The 15,840-nt window shown below is 40.0% G+C and overlaps 1 protein-coding gene across 3 annotated transcripts; it reads right to left on the bottom strand.

Annotated features, from left to right (window-relative positions):
• Positions 1–2,108: 2,108 nt before the first annotated feature.
• LOC130904280 (gastrula zinc finger protein xLCGF3.1-like) lies at positions 2,109–13,471 on the bottom strand. Of its 3 annotated transcripts, XM_057817134.1 has the most exons (4): positions 12,700–12,898; positions 12,232–12,431; positions 12,022–12,150; positions 2,109–4,967 (listed from the first exon to the last, which is right to left on the bottom strand). In XM_057817134.1, exons 3-4 carry the CDS (start codon positions 12,025–12,027, stop codon positions 3,840–3,842), a joined length of 1,134 nt encoding a protein of 377 aa, XP_057673117.1. In that variant the 5' UTR covers positions 12,028–12,150; positions 12,232–12,431; positions 12,700–12,898; the 3' UTR covers positions 2,109–3,839. The 3 variants fall into 3 exon arrangements, with proteins under 3 accessions (XP_057673117.1, XP_057672962.1, XP_057673047.1); XM_057816979.1 differs by lacking the exons at positions 12,232–12,431; positions 12,700–12,898 and adding an exon at positions 13,384–13,471; XM_057817064.1 differs by lacking the exon at positions 12,232–12,431.
• Between the last annotated feature and the right edge of the window lie 2,369 nt (positions 13,472–15,840).

Raw genomic sequence — 15,840 nt, forward strand, 5'->3', positions numbered from 1 at the left:
ACTCTCACTACTTTTAAGCAATTTTTTTTTGAGAAGTACTCCTTGCCTCCTGTCCTGAAGTTGCATTTTTAAGACAGAATGTGTTTTGTACTTTGAATTCAGCACCATCTTATGCAAGGCAAATGTGTTTCCATATGCAGACAGCTTATTTGCAGCAGTATTATTGATAGTACATCTTTTTTCGTTGTGTTAGTTTCACAAAAGGGAGACCCAGTAAAGCATCTCTAAAATCATCTGGAGTTTGAAATCTCTCCATGTTTAGCTGCTTGGATAGCGGCCATCTACAGGTCATGCACCTTATTCTGTCCCCCAATCTCATGGTGACGGTCAGTGGCAGAAAAAATGTGAACAGGGCCCGGTGCGACGAACATAAACGTGGACTGTCTAACGAGGGACGGTCTGGAAGAGAGATTTTCACACTTAAACACTCCAGGGGTTGGACAAAATATTGGAATATTGTGAGCGTCCGCAAATGCGGAAACAAGGTTGGACCTCGAATTGGACAACAAGCGGGGGATAAGTACAAGGGTTTAATGATTGCAGACAAAAAATAACACGCAATCGCGGGATAGTAGAAATAACAAAAGGAGTCCGTGACAGCAGGTCGACAAAGCTCAATACTACAAACTCGAAGATTTAATAACTAAGACGATAGGCAGCGAGCCAAAAAGCCAAAATAAAAACACTCAAATACCTGCACAGGGTAGAGGTTACAAACGAGTGCGGCACACTAACAGAAAAAAAACAATGCAGGGGCGTAACAAGCAAATGTATCGAGACTATAGTGCGAGATGTCAAATGGCGATCAGCAAAGCAAATATCTCGGCAGCCTTCTCTGAGCTCACCCGTGCTTAAATGCTGCGTTGATGAGCCCGCATTGGATTCAGGTGTGACGTCAGGAATGCCCCACTAACAGCCCAGCAACAAAACACAATCTAACCAGCAGCAGAATGTGACAATAATTTCATGAAAGTTGCACTGTTTGGCCTTTGAGAGGTTTATAAAAAGTTTACTCAGTTCATTCAGAGTTTATTATGAACTTATTTTTACTTTCTTACTGTTGGGCTAGTATTATACTTTGTACTAGTCTTTTTCCTATTTTGCAAATGTAAGCAACAGCCTGACAAAGCATTGATAGCAATGATTTCACATCCAATTATGTAGCTCTTTGGGGGGAAAAAAAAAAAAAAATATATATATATATATAAAATCGGGGTGGTATCGGTATGGTATCGGCATCGGCCGATACTGCACAGCCAAGTATCGGTATCGGGGCCAAAAAATGGTATCGGTGCAACACTACTTATATACCATATTTCAAAGAAAAAAATGTTCACAATGGCCTGGTTGGATTCCTTTTTCTCAGGACACCTTCATGTCTGAACTGTTGTTTTCTTCACTGATTAATTTTAATCAACATTTTGGACCCAAAAAGACAACAACAAAAAAAATATCTGGTCAAAATTTGTAATATCAATGTCCCATTGACAACCGAACATGCTCAACCAAACGTTTTGGAGCTTAATAATATTTATTCAACCTGTTAGGATAAACATTCATCAGGAAAAAATGAGACTGAATAGTTATATATTTGATAATTCAACAGAAACAGCAAATATGGTCATCAGTGTTTTTGTTCTTTCTATATTCTATGGTCAAAACAGTTGATATGCAGTAATTCAACATTGTACAGACAATACATATCTATCATCTAACATATACAGGGTTTGAGGATCTCTTTTTGAGGTTAAGTATTGAACCCATCACCTCATCAAAAGCATATACATACAATCAAGCTTCTTGAGCACACAAATGAAAAAGATAGTGACAAAAAAAAAAAAGTATAAAATTTGGAAACAAAAGTCTTCAAAAATATTGACAATAAACTAGTTCAGCTCAAATTTTTCAGGCATGCCACTCAGTTTCCCCTTGATCAGGATACAGGCCTACATCACACAGCCCACTCTTCCGCTGTGTGCGCACTACTGTCACTTTTCACTCATCGAGTCATATGAAGAAAACAACGACAAATCTGGTCCACTCTTTTCCTCAAGTTGATGAAATAATGCATTAGATTGCGCTTTCAAAATTTTTCGCACGTTTCAAAGTCGCTCGCTCAATCCAACCGGCCGTCCTGCGCTACCTCGCCTCCCTCTCCTTAGGTGGCGACTTGCTCGGCAATATATAAAAAATGTTCACGTTACGTCCATCCTTCGTGACTTCACAATGGCTTATGGGATACAGTGGGGCAAATAAGTATTTAGTCAGCCACCAATTGTACAAGTTCTCCTGGATTAGAGAGGCCTGTAATTGTCAACATGGGTAAATCTCAAACAAGAGAGACAGAATGTGGAAAAAAAAAAAAACAGAAAATCACATCGTTTGATTTTTAAAGAATTTATTTGCAAATCATGGTGAAAAATAAGTATTTGGTCAATGCCAAAAGTTCATCTCGATACTTTGTTATGTACCCTTTGTTGGCAATAATGGAGGCCAAACGTTTTCTGTAACTCTTCGCTTGGTGCAAAGAAATCAACTGTGGGAGCAATTATTAGAAATTGGAAGATATACAAGACCACTGATAATCTCCCTCGATCTGGGGCTCCATGCAAGATCTCACCCCGAGGCGTCAATATGATAACAAGAACGGGGAGCAAAAATCCCAGAACCACACAGGGAGACCTAGTGAATGACCTACACCGAGCTGTGACCACAGTAACAAAGGCTACTATCAGTAACACAATGCGCAGCCAGGGACTCAAATCCTGCACTGCCAGACGTGTCCCCCAGCTGAAGAAAGTACACGTCCAGTCCCGTCTGCGGTTCGCTAGAAAGCATTTGGATGATACAGAAGAGGACTAGGAGAATGTGTTATGGTCAGATGAAACCAAAATAGAACTTTTTGGTAGAAACACAGGTTCTCATGTTTGGAGGAGAAAGAATACTGAATTGCATCCGAAGAACACCATACCCACTGTGAAGCAGGGCCATTTTTCTGCAAAGGGACCAGGACGACTGATCTGTGTAAAGGAAAGAATGAATGGGGCCTTGTATCGAGAAATTTTGAGTAAAAATCTCCTTCCATCAGCAAGGGCATTGAAGATGAGACGTGTCTGGGTCTTTCAGCATGACAATGATCCCAAACACACACAAAGGCGTGGCTTCGTAAGAAATATTTCAAGGTTCTGGAGTGGCCTAGCCAGTCTCCAGATCGCAACCCCATAGAAAATCTGTGGAGGGAGCTGAAAGTCCGTGTTGCCCAATGACAGCCCCAAAAAAATCACTGCTCGAGAGGAGAGCTGCATGGAGGAATGGGCCAAAATACCGGCAACAGTGTGTGAAAAGCTTGTTAGGAGTTACAGAAAATGTTTGGCCTCCGTTATTGCCAACAAAGGGTACATAACAAAGTATTGAGATGAACTTTTGATATTGACCAAATAGTTATTTTCCACCATGATTTGCAAATAAATTCTTTAAAAAAAAAATAAAATCAAACAATGTGATTTTCTGTTTTTTTTTCCACATTCTGTCTCATGGTTATGGTTTACTCATGTTGACAATTATAGGCCTTTCTAATATTTTCAAGTGGGAGAACTGGCACAATTAGTGGTTGACTAAATACTTATTTGCCCCATTGTAACCCCTTTTGTACTGTTTATTGTGCGTTTTCAATAGTGGTCGAATACTAAGGTCGAGTTTACATGATTGTTTCAGATGATGTGCGGATGCTAACTGACACAGCAATAACAAAAGATCAGCATCTATTAGCAGCTACTTGTAAATCTCTTACCACAACTTGTGTGTTTTGTTAACGCTTGCTTCGAACAAAATCTTTTATATCAACGAGAACAGGAAAAAGGCTTCTCTCCAGTGTGTGTTTGTGTGTGTCTTTTTAACGCTTGCTTCATACGAAATCTTTTATAGCAGCGAGAGCAGGCAAAAGGCTTCTCTCCAGTGTGTGTACGCGTGTGTATTGTTAAATTATGCTTCTTACTAAATCTTTTATCGCAGCGAGAGCAGGCAAAAGGCTTCTCTCCAGTGTGTGTACGCGTGTGTATTGTTAAATCATGCTTCTTAAAAAATCTTTTATTGCAGCGAGAGCAGGCAAAAGGCTTCTCTCCACTGTGTGTTCTTGTGTGGTTTATAAAAACTTCTTTCGCGATGAATCTTTTACCACAACTTGTGCAGCCATAAGGCTTCTCTCCAGTATGTTTCCTTGTGTGTCTCTTTAAATATCCCTTTAAAGTGAATGCTCGACCACAAGATGTGCATTGAAAAGGCTTCTCTCCAGTGTGGGCTTTAATGTGACAATTTAGTATATCTTTCCGAGAGAATCTTTTATGGCAAACTGAGCAGGGAAAAGGTTTCTCTCCAGTGTGTGTTCTTGTGTGGACATTTAATTGTGTTTTCGTGGTGAATCTTTTATCGCATAATGAGCAAGCAAAAGGCTTCTCTCCGGTGTGTGTATGCATGTGTCTTTTTAAGAGATGTTTCTGAGAAAATGTTTTATCACAAAGTGAGCAGGTAAAAGGTTTCCCAACCACTTTCGTGCTTCTTTTCAATGAAGACTTGTTTAAGAATTTTGAAGCATCTTGGTCAAAGTCCTTATCCTCCTCATCAGTGTTAAAATCAGAAGAGTGTGAAGTTACGTCGTCACTCTCTGAGAGCGGCGCTAACAAACCGTCAGGTTGCGATCGTCCCTCTCCTTTTGTTGTCAAGGGTTGAAATGAGCCGTCGCTCGAAGGTTTTGCTGCTCCGCTCTTTTCGCTTGGACCTTCATCTTCTTCACTCTTTACTCTGACAGTCATTGAAAACTTGGGGATTTCCTCTTCCTGTTCTTCTTTAATGCTGGGGGTCTGTGGCTCCACCTCCTGTTTGATGTACGGCATCTCCGACACCTCCTGTTTAACGTGGAGGGAATCGCGCTTCTGAGGGTGAAGCTCTTTCATAGTGACTTCAGCGGGATACTGGAAAATGAAAAATATCACGTCATCTGCTTAAGTCGAGCTTTGCTCAGTCTCCCGCCATGATTTTCGTTTTTTTTTTTTTTTTTTACCGACACCAAGGCCTCGTTCAGACTGGCAGCCAAAATGTAAAGGGTTCAGCGGCTAACCTCTTTTCACTTGGTGAATGTGTCAGTCCATTTTTCCCCCTCAAATGCACGTGTGATCGGCTTACTTGCATTTGGAATTTCTCACATTTCTACATAAAATCACCATCAAATGTGATGTGAAATCTTTGTCAAAATCAAAACGATGAATAAACATTATTGCTTTAACTAAAACCACCCAAACATTTTAAGGTTTTCAAATATTAATGAGGATAGTATGCAAACAATGACAGAAAGGGGGAAAACTAAGTGAACCTCTGCCTAAGTGGACAAAGTGCATATGACAGTATTAAAATTTTTTTTAAAAAAGTCTTAAATAGCATTATAATGTGAATTAAAATCATATTTTGAGACGATTCGACTGGACACAATTTGGCAAAGAGCAGACGACGAGAAATTAGTCTTTTAATCTGCCGTTTCGCCCAGTCTCCCGTTATAGCGTCCCCAAATGGAGGATGACGTTGGCAGGGTCACCATTTAATTTGATTTAGAATACGGCCCATTGAGGAGGAATTATTCAGAATGAGGAAAATGCGACAAAGAGAGCAGCAAAATGTCATTGTTTCAATGTCTCTACTCCAATATTTCGACAGGATATTCTTTCTATCCAAGTACTTTTCCCCAATTGCTAAATAAATGGTATGGTCATGACAAATTCCAGTCTTGTGCTAAATGGAATATGAAATATTACAAAAGCATTTATTCAGTACTACATGGCAAAATTACTCCATAATGGTCAAAACTGTCGACTTCACCTTTGCTGTCGCACCTCCCGAACGATATTAAATGCCACCATCGTTAGTCCGGCTTTTGTCATTTCCCTGCCCCGGCTTCGAAGAATGTAGACAAATCAGGAGGCGTGACAGCTAGCCGACATCCTAACTCGAACCAAGCGACGTCTCAAAGTCTTATTTTCCCTTTTCAAAGCAATTTTTTTTTTAAAATCACACAAAACTACCCCTTGATCATGTCACACAGCAGCGGGGTTGTCGGTTGTGTTCGCCCATCGGCAACGCGCCCGGCGGCGACCAAGTTACAGGTCGTCGTTCCCCTGCTACTACGGACAGGAGAGCTCGCCGGGAAGCAGCTGGAGAGTACCGCGCCACATGGTCAACACGAATATGGAGGGAGCATGTCCGCCACAAAATGCAAGCCACCAACATATTAAAATGATCCCAGTGTTTGACAAAATACAAAACACGATGGTTACTCACTTCCTCGTAAGTCCAATGGTCCCACAGTAGTTTTGGCCAATATCCACCGGTGAATGGGAACCTTTTGAAACCGCAGAAAGGCTCACACGCCTGTCTTTGGTGCGGCAAAATTTTTCTGCAGCCGTTTGGCTGGCGTGATGCGAAAAATAAACGAATTAATCCGCGAAATCAGCTGAATCCTTAGTCCTTCTCATACAACAGTACAGCTGGATAGTGAAGAGGACTTCTTCTACCGTACACGTAACGGCGCCCTTTCTCAAATCGAGACTGAAGCCGGAAGTCACTCATTTTCATGGCGTGGGAATAAAAAAACTAAATAAATATAGGGATCGCTTCCACACACATGCAAGCGGTCCATTTCGTTCAGAAGTAGGGCTGGGCGATATGGCCTTTAGTACGTATCACGATAAATTGAGCAGATTTACCTCGATAACGATAAATGACGATAAATTCGCCCAAGCAAACTGTTATATAATTTGAAAATTTGAATCAATGCATGGAATAAAAATGAACAGTTTCTCATTAAATTTATTTACCAGCTTTCAATTTAACAATTGCACATGCAGTCTAAACATTAGGTATTAAAAAAAATCTTGTAAACAATAAGAATTCTTGTGTGAACATTTATAACAGCTTGTATGACTTGAGAAATATCATCACTTGAATTTCATTAAATTCATTCCGCATTGTTATACACTAGATAGTGGCATACGTTTAGATATTTAGAATAGATACAAATACGATACATCCACCCGCCCCCCAGAAATTATACTTAATTAAAAAAATAAAATGTTTCACAAACCTTTCCTTTCTTTTATTCGGCTCAATTATTTACATCTTATGATTTTGGAAATCCTTACAGTATGCAATAAATAATATTCCTGTTCCCAAGCACTGTGCTTACTCTACTGTAATTTTTACAAAAAATAAACAATACATAGTTACTCCCCGTCATCTAGGACGAGCCACTTACAAGACTAGCACTGTCGTGTATTACAAATACTGCTTTGAACACATCTTCACAGACAAAAGAAATGACACAGGCTTAAAGAGGTCAACTTTAATTGTGTAAATCACACTTAATAACGACACGATCTCCTGGTTAAAATAGACGACATCCACTTAATTCTATTGAAGATATGTAATGCTGAGGCAATTTGTCAACTTTACTTTTAAAAAGAAAAGTGCACTGTTTATCCAGTAGATGGGGCTCTTGCAGTGTGTCAAACAGTGATTCAATTTAGGGCAATTGTCTTAAAAGTGGTTCATTGTTTCAGAAAGCCTCGGTTTTTCCCATCCCTATCTGGAACCCGTCAAGAGTTTACTTAATGTCGGGTGAAAGTTTGGCGAAGCTAACTTAAGCCCGACTTCATCCCGTTTACTTGTAGCGTTAGCTGCTAGCGTTAGCCTACCGGGCTTCTGTTTGATTGGCTTCCTGAAAACCATGTGACTCCAAACGTAAGCGCACTGTCTGCTTTCCTAAAGGGGAATGAACATAGCCGAACAACACAGAGTCAGAGCGGGATGAAAAGACTATATTTTCTTCTTTTATTAAATTACCGAATTTACTGACATGGTCAAAATTACGTCGGTCATCGTGAAGAATTTCGGTAACGGTAAATTTTCGGTTTACCGCCCTGCTCTATTCAGAAGCATACAATACCGAGGAAAATATGACCGAAGAAAATATGACAAATAAACATGCTTTTCGCGGTCATCGGCACTTACAAGATCAAATATAAAGTCTATGCCATGATGATAAAATTGTTAACTCATTGGCTGCCATTAAAGTGCCTGTGACACGAAAAACCATGTTTATTTCATAACACACGCGGTATTTTATGCGGTATTATGTCAAATACTGGGATCCTTTCAATATGTAGGCGGCTTGCTTTTTGTGACATGCTCCTTGTCCCCCCGCCGGGAGAGCAATACTAGTATAGACCCTACTCACCTACGTCACAAAATGGGCGTGTCGCTGTTTCCGGCCGCCATATTGTACCTATTTTTTAGACCTATTCTCATTGTTTTCAATTAGTCGAGCAAGTTATAGAGCAATTCATGGAAGCCCCGGTGTTATCTGAAGCTGTAATCTCATTGGATGCGTTGCATAAAAGGCGTTACGTGGAAAAGCTTCAGTTTATCCATTCGCCAGATCCGTATTTGTTGCCTAAATCGATGTTTTTCGACCCGGCCGCTTCGCCGTCTTTGCCTGACATCTGCTATCCTGATATTTACAACTATCTTGTCCACACAAAATCAGCCTATTCTCACGAAAGTTTGAAAAACTTTAAGAGCTTGGAGGCTTATAAATGCTACGTTGCTGGTTGGGTGAAACAGGTCCTCGTACACGAAAATTCGGCAGGAATCTTGTGCTCGGAAGGTGAGTTATGAAATTTTCAATTCAAAATCTTTTGTTCTTGCTAGCATCCACTGTCAAGTCTAATGTATTTCATGTCATTTGTCAATGGAGCTAGGGCTTTTAATGTTTATATGGTTTAGCAATAGCACTCTCACTACATACATATATAATATGTAGGGCTGTCAAAATTACCGCGTTAACGGGCGTTAATTTTTTAAATTAATCACGTTAAAATATTTGACGCAATTAACGCACTAGGCCCGCTCAGACAGATTTAAATGTCAGTACAGTGAAAAGCCAACTTTTTAATTGTGTTTTATGGAGTTTTTCCGCCCTCTGCTGGCGCTTGGGTGTGACTTGCATATGTTATGTGGCGTAATGTCGCCCTCTGCTGGCGATTCAGTGCAGCTGATTATTTGGGTTTCGGCGCGCTTTTCTGACGTCATTATATGTCGACGCGAACTCACACTAATCGACAGTGCTATAGACCCTACCCACGTGACGTCACAACTCCTTCCTCCTGACTGGTGCCGCCCAATTGTCCGTCAACACATCATGTTTCCCTGTTACGGCAACGTACATTCCTCCTATTTACGACGTGTTTTTCTGCTCGTTAACATTAATAATCAAAATGGTGAAGGCGTGTGTGGCGGTCGGTTGCAATAACAGAGAAGATAGACGGAGAGACTTGAAGTTCTACCGGATTCCGAGAGACCCGGAGAGGAGAGAGCGAGATGGGCTGCTGCAATTCGACGAGAAAACTGGGCTCCAAACGATTACCACAGATTATGTAGGAGTCATTTTATATCTGGTAAGATGCATTTAATATATATTTCGAGGGTTTTGGGCTGACAACCACAATTAAGATCATTGCTAGGCTAATCGCCGACAACATACACGTATGTATGTAGTGAGAGTGCTATCGCTAAACCATATAAACATTAAAAGCCCTTACTCCATTGACAAATGACATGAAATACATTAAACTTGACAGTGGATGTTAGCAAGAACAAAAGATTTTGAATTGAAAATTTCGTAACTCACCTTTCCAAGCACAAGATAGATTCCTGCCGAATTTTCGTGGACGAGGACCTGTTTCACCCAACCAGCAACGAAGTATTTATAAGCCTCCAAGCTCTTAAAGTTTTTCAAACTTTCGTGAGAATAGGCTGATTTTGTGTGGACAAGATAGTTGTACAGTTCAGGGTAGCTAGCAGATGTCAGGCAAATACGGCGGAGACAGCGGGTCGAAAAACATCGATTTAGGCATCAAATATGGATCTGGCGAATGGATATACTGAAGCTTTTCCACATAACGCCTTTTATGCAACACATCAAGTGAGTTTACGGCATCCGAAAGCACCGGGTCTTCCATGAAATGCATTATAAATTGCTCGATCAATTGAGACCATTGATAATACAGACACAAAATGACGGACAAGTGGGCGGAACCATACAGCGAGCACGTGATTTTGTGACGTCGGTGGGTAGGGTCTATTCAGACCAGCTAACGTCCGCATCCAGTATTCAGTGGCAGTTCTCATAGCCCCATCACACTGTTTATGTCTAATACATGCATCGCTTGTGAGTTATATTCCTCCTTTGTTTATATTCATGAGCATTAGATAGTTATTGATGATGTGTATTTGAATTTGATCACATATATGGTGAAATGCAGTTACATTGTTAGATGCTTGTGAGCTAATTGGCTAGTGCTACTGCTCAAATGGACACGCGTGTGTACATTTTATGTTATTTTGTGATTTATGCAAGTTATTGACACATTGCCTTGTTATTTTCAGTTTTACAAAAATACAAGAAACGTGCTCCTGTCAAAAAGAGATGACTTCAGTAAAGCCCATGCAACTTTGCCACACCGTCTGATTTCTTTTTGGAACTTATGTTCGCTATCTGTCAATTTGTGTACTCACACACACTGAGGACAGAATAGGGCTACTAGTTTATTTTTTGATTGAAAATTTTACTAATTAAAACGAAAACATTAAGAGGCGTTTTAATATAACATTTAATATAACATTTCTATAACTTGTACTAATATTCATTCAACTATTAATTTTCAGGGTGCAATTAACTCGATTAAAAATTTTAATCGTTTGACAGCCTCAATTCAAATTAAATTTTGCTGCTTTGAGTATTCGTTTAATAAAGTGGCGTTGTAATGTTTTTGTTTTTTTTTTTAAAGTGTTTACATTTATTCTTATTGATTTGGGTGGATACACGGCCCTCTAGTCTACTTCATTTCACACGGCTGAATCCATCTGCTCCCTGTTAAGACCAACATAAGTTTTTGTATGAGCTAATGATTTATTTGAATGCATTCATAATTTAGTTTAAAGGTATATTTAGCCATTTTTTGTGGGAATATGTGTCTGAGCCCTTTGTTAAGAGCATTGTAAAAAAGCGTTGCATTTTATAGCATTTAAGATAGCCGACTTTTGCCATGTACGTTAACCAATTGTTCTTTTGTGGTACATAGATCCTCTTTTTTTATACCGCGTGAGGCTCAGCTCAGGTATTTTAATTTTTATGTTCCTTATCCGATTACTTTATTATTACAACTAAACAGTTCATCGATTAATCCATTACAAAAATAATCGATAGCTGCAGCCCTATTTCGAATGAACGAAAATGCCCAGTCTAAATGGATTGGGTGTCGAGCACCGTCAATGGCAGCCTTAGAGTTACCTGAGGCACAAATATGATGGAAGATTTTGGTAGCAACTTGTTGGTTCCCCCTTTTTTTTTTTTTTTAAAATATCAGGGTAGCTATCAGATGTCAGGCAAAGACGGCGAAGACAGCGGGTCGAAAAACATCGATTTAGGCATCAAATATGGATCTGGCGAATGGATAAACTGAAGCTTTACAGCGACACGTCATTTTGTGAGTAGGGTCTATTTTTTGGTCATCAATAATCGATTTATAATCGAATTGTAGCCTCTGAATCGTAATCGAATCGTTAGGTGCCCAAAGATTCCCACCTCAAATGTCAGCCGCACGCGCGCACGCACACGAGAGGCGATAAATCGCAGCGGAAAAATTACCGCCTTCATTTTTATTTACCGTGCGATAAATGGAATTATTGCATATTGCTTAACGATATGACACCATTTCGATATTTTAATCACACCCCTATTCCTGACCCATGTATCGATAATTGTTGTATTTCCATATCGTGAAATCATCGCTATTGTGAGCCTAGTATGGAAATTCAGATATGGGAATTTGACCCTACAGTTTCAATTACCAATCACGGTCAAAAGCAAGTCTGATATTGCATTAAAAAAAAGTAAAACAACTCATGTCGTGATCTTACCCTCATTTTCTTTTTACAGTTGCTCTTCGTGGCCTGGATTTCCTCACCTCATCTCATTTCCACGTCTCTCCTTTTTAGCTTGATGTTTTTGATTGCGTTCGCCTTCGGTCAGGATTATTTTGTCGCCTCCTTAAGACATGTCGAAAAGCGTCACATACAATTCAATGCAATCACTCTAATGTTTTCTAATGTTAACCAAGCGACCCCCACTTGAGATCGGATGCTCGAGCCTTCCTGCTCGAATCTGAGTCGAGCAAATGAAGTAGAGGCGTGTCAAAGCAGTGTTCCGAAAACGGCGTCGAGCAAGCCATAAGTCACGTGACCACTGCTGACGAGGCCTCGTACGTCACAGATGTGTCAGCGAGTCAGTTTCCACAGGTAAATAAAAACTCGATGGGAGCCCGCCCGCTCTATCGGTGCGAACACAATAAAAAGTAGCAGAATAACGCAGTTATTCGGCGGTTTTTTGAGAGGAGGAATTTTCGTGAGAGCTACAAACATTTGCTCATTTTCAAGTCAGGAGTGGGAATATCATTATCACTTGAATTTCATTAAATTCATTCACATTGTTATACACTTGATAGTGGCATACATTTAGATATTTAGAATAGATACAAATACGACACAACATCCCCTCCAGAAATTATACTTAATTAAAAAATAAAATATTTCACAAACCTTTCCTTTCTTTTATTCGGCTCAATTATATCCATCTTATGATTTTGGGAATCCTTTCAGTATGCAATAAATAATATTCCTGTTCCCAAGCACTGTGCTTACTGTATTATAATATTTACAAAAAACTTAATACAGTTACTCTCCGACATCTAAGACGAGCCGCTTACAAGACCAGCACTGTCGTTTATTACAAATACTGCTTTGAACACATCTTCACAGACAAAGCAATGACACAGGCTTAGAAACGTCAACTTTGTGTAAATCACACTTAATGACGACACGATCTCCTGGTTGAAATAGACGACATCCACTTAATTCTATTGAAAATAAGTAATGCTGAGGCAATTTGACAACTTTAGTTTAAAAAAGAAACGTGCACTGTTTATCCAGTAGATGGAGCTCTTGCAGTGTGCCAAACACCTCCAAACAGTGATTTAATTTAGGGTAATTGTCTCAAAAGTGGTTCATTGTTTAGGAAAGCCTCGTTTTTTTCCATCCCTACCCCCCGCCCTTTAAAACAAAATTTACACGTGGCAAATGCGTTCACGTGTCCAGGCTAGCGAGCTAAGCTAAACAAACAAAAAGTTACGTTAGACTGCAAAGCTTCAACATTAAGCCAAACGACTTCCCCTAAGCTGTAAAATCGGACGTTTTAGTCCACCAAATTCTTACTTCAGTACTTACCCGATGAGAATACTTTGAAGGAGCTCGTTTGGTAGGGAGAAGTGAAAACGAAAGAACGGCAAGTCCCGGATAGAGAGAGTGCTTCCGGTGCAGCGCTTCATTGAATATATACGTCATCGGTTCGGAGCAGGTTTTGAAGTTTCGGTTTCAAGTTCTCATCACTACTTCTATCTATGGCATAATCTTTGGATGTTTTTTTTTTTTAAACTACCCCACCACCACGACCAGATTTTGTTTTTTTTTTATCCATTAATCCAACACCTACATGCAATAGGGAATGGGACGTACTACGTCATTGTTTGGCTACGCCTCCATGCTGATAATATCCTTTACTTCCGGTCCGGTGTTGTGCCGAAAAATGTCCCCCCCCCCCCGCGTGAAATGTCCCCCCTGACGGCAGCGCTTATTTATAACGCTTTATTGACGTGAAAACATCAAATGTTTTCATGGACGCATTACAATAATGGATTTACGACTGTTAAATCAGTTTTAAATGAATAGATTACGGAAAATACTAGTAGTATATTTTAGTAACAAATCGTGGACTGGGCCACATAACCATCTTTGAACAGAAATGTATTAGTCTACAGGTTTTCACGACCATATCCCAATGACAATCACACAGGTATGACATTTATTAGCTCAAGCAGAGTAAAATAATACATATTCACTGTACAAGAAAATCGTATCCATGTCCATCGATTGGTAAGAAAAAGCTGTTTGTACGAGTGACGTGTGGGTGCTCAATAATAAAATAAATAAATAAAATAAAATAAGCGCTCAATAAAGCGTTATATATAAGCGTTCCCGTCAGGGGGGACATTTCACGCGGGGCTGCTATTTTTCAGCACAACACCTGTAGACTCAACGCAGATTGTAACCAGTCTTGCTGTTTACTTTGCCTTGGGATAGTTTTTATGCAGGAATCATGTTTAAAAAGCAAAGTCGTCGTGGCATTTACAGGAAAACGCTGTCAGTAGAGGCTCAAAACCGGTACTTAAAAAAAAAAAACTTTTATTAACGACGTAGACCCATACTTGCTGCCAAATTTGGACGACTTGCCCTCGTTGACAACAAACGACATCATCGCATACCTTGTCTGTGGTATGAGTACCTACACATTGGTTCAGTTGAAAAATTACAAATCCCTTCAGGCTCATGTCCCGATGGATTTAGGACCTACAGATTTTCAAAGCAACAGACGACAACATGCTCGTCTGCTCACAGGTAGGCTACGTGCTGTGCGGTTCTCACAGTGTCGGTCTTGCCTTGTTTACATTTCTGTACCACAGTGCACGAAATGTTGTTAACATATCGCCATCGTTTAACTCATTGTTCCCTGGTGCACGAAAGTAAAACCTAAAGCACAACACGCTGTAATAGTAACAAGTCTGTATTTATTGTGCATGTTAATGTAATTTGTGTTTAAATATTGGAATTAAAATTAGCTTATTAATGAGGCTCAGAAATGTAGCCCTGACCCCCCTTCAATAATTTGTTCGGTCTTATTAATGGTTTTATTAATGTCCTATCCCCAGCAAAAAGTGTACATGCATGTTATGCTGTTATATCATCCCTACCAATGTTAAGACCAAACCTACACTCTTGTTGTTAATCCATTGCTTTTTACATTATCAACTGTTGATCCAGCATTTATCATCTTATAGCTCACTTCACTGTATCCATATTTAAACGACAGCTAAATGACTAAAGGCATGTTTACTCGAGTGCTTTTATTTACTTTCACATTGATTTCAAAACAATGGGCTAAAGACTGGATTGTGTTATTTTTTTCTCTCTGCCCCAGTGGCGGTCCTGGCTACTTTCGCGCCCTGGGCGAACCACCCCATCATCCCCCCTCCCGCCCGCCGACATCAAACACAAGAATGTGTTACGTTTTTTACGTTATTTTATTTAGATAGTCTATCCCCCGCCCCCCTCCTTGCTTTTCCTCTGAGAGTGAGTGAGACTCGTCCTGCTCACTCACTCTGCAGTTGCGAGCAGCTGATCCCCCTCCCGTCTCCCCCTGCCTTTTCTTCTGACTAGAGCCTAGTTCGGGCCTAAAAAATCCAGCCCGACCCGACACGGCCTGCTGGTATTGAGGCCCGACCCGGCCCAAACCCGATCAAATAACTAGATTTGCAGGCCCGAGCCCGAAAAAACCCGATTTTTTTTTTTTAATTTGTTGGAGTGACGCAGAAAAAAACGCATCAATTTGTTTTCATTTCTTCGAGTTGGCAGAAAAAAAACGCAAGTTTTCTTAATGTTTAAATAGTCTACATATTTTTATATCATTATAAAAACATTTACACAACGAAATAACGCTGGGAAAGTTTAATATTTAAAAAAAAAATGCGGTTTTGCAGACGCACAGAGGAGAAGATTCAAAAGGATCACATTTCTGTTGCCTTTGTGTGCATAAATAAGTGTCTTTCGTAACGAATTCACAGTTGTCAG

The sequence above is a fragment of the Corythoichthys intestinalis genome, chromosome 1, assembly GCF_030265065.1.
Source record: "Corythoichthys intestinalis isolate RoL2023-P3 chromosome 1, ASM3026506v1, whole genome shotgun sequence".
Lineage (NCBI taxonomy): Eukaryota > Metazoa > Chordata > Actinopteri > Syngnathiformes > Syngnathidae > Corythoichthys > Corythoichthys intestinalis.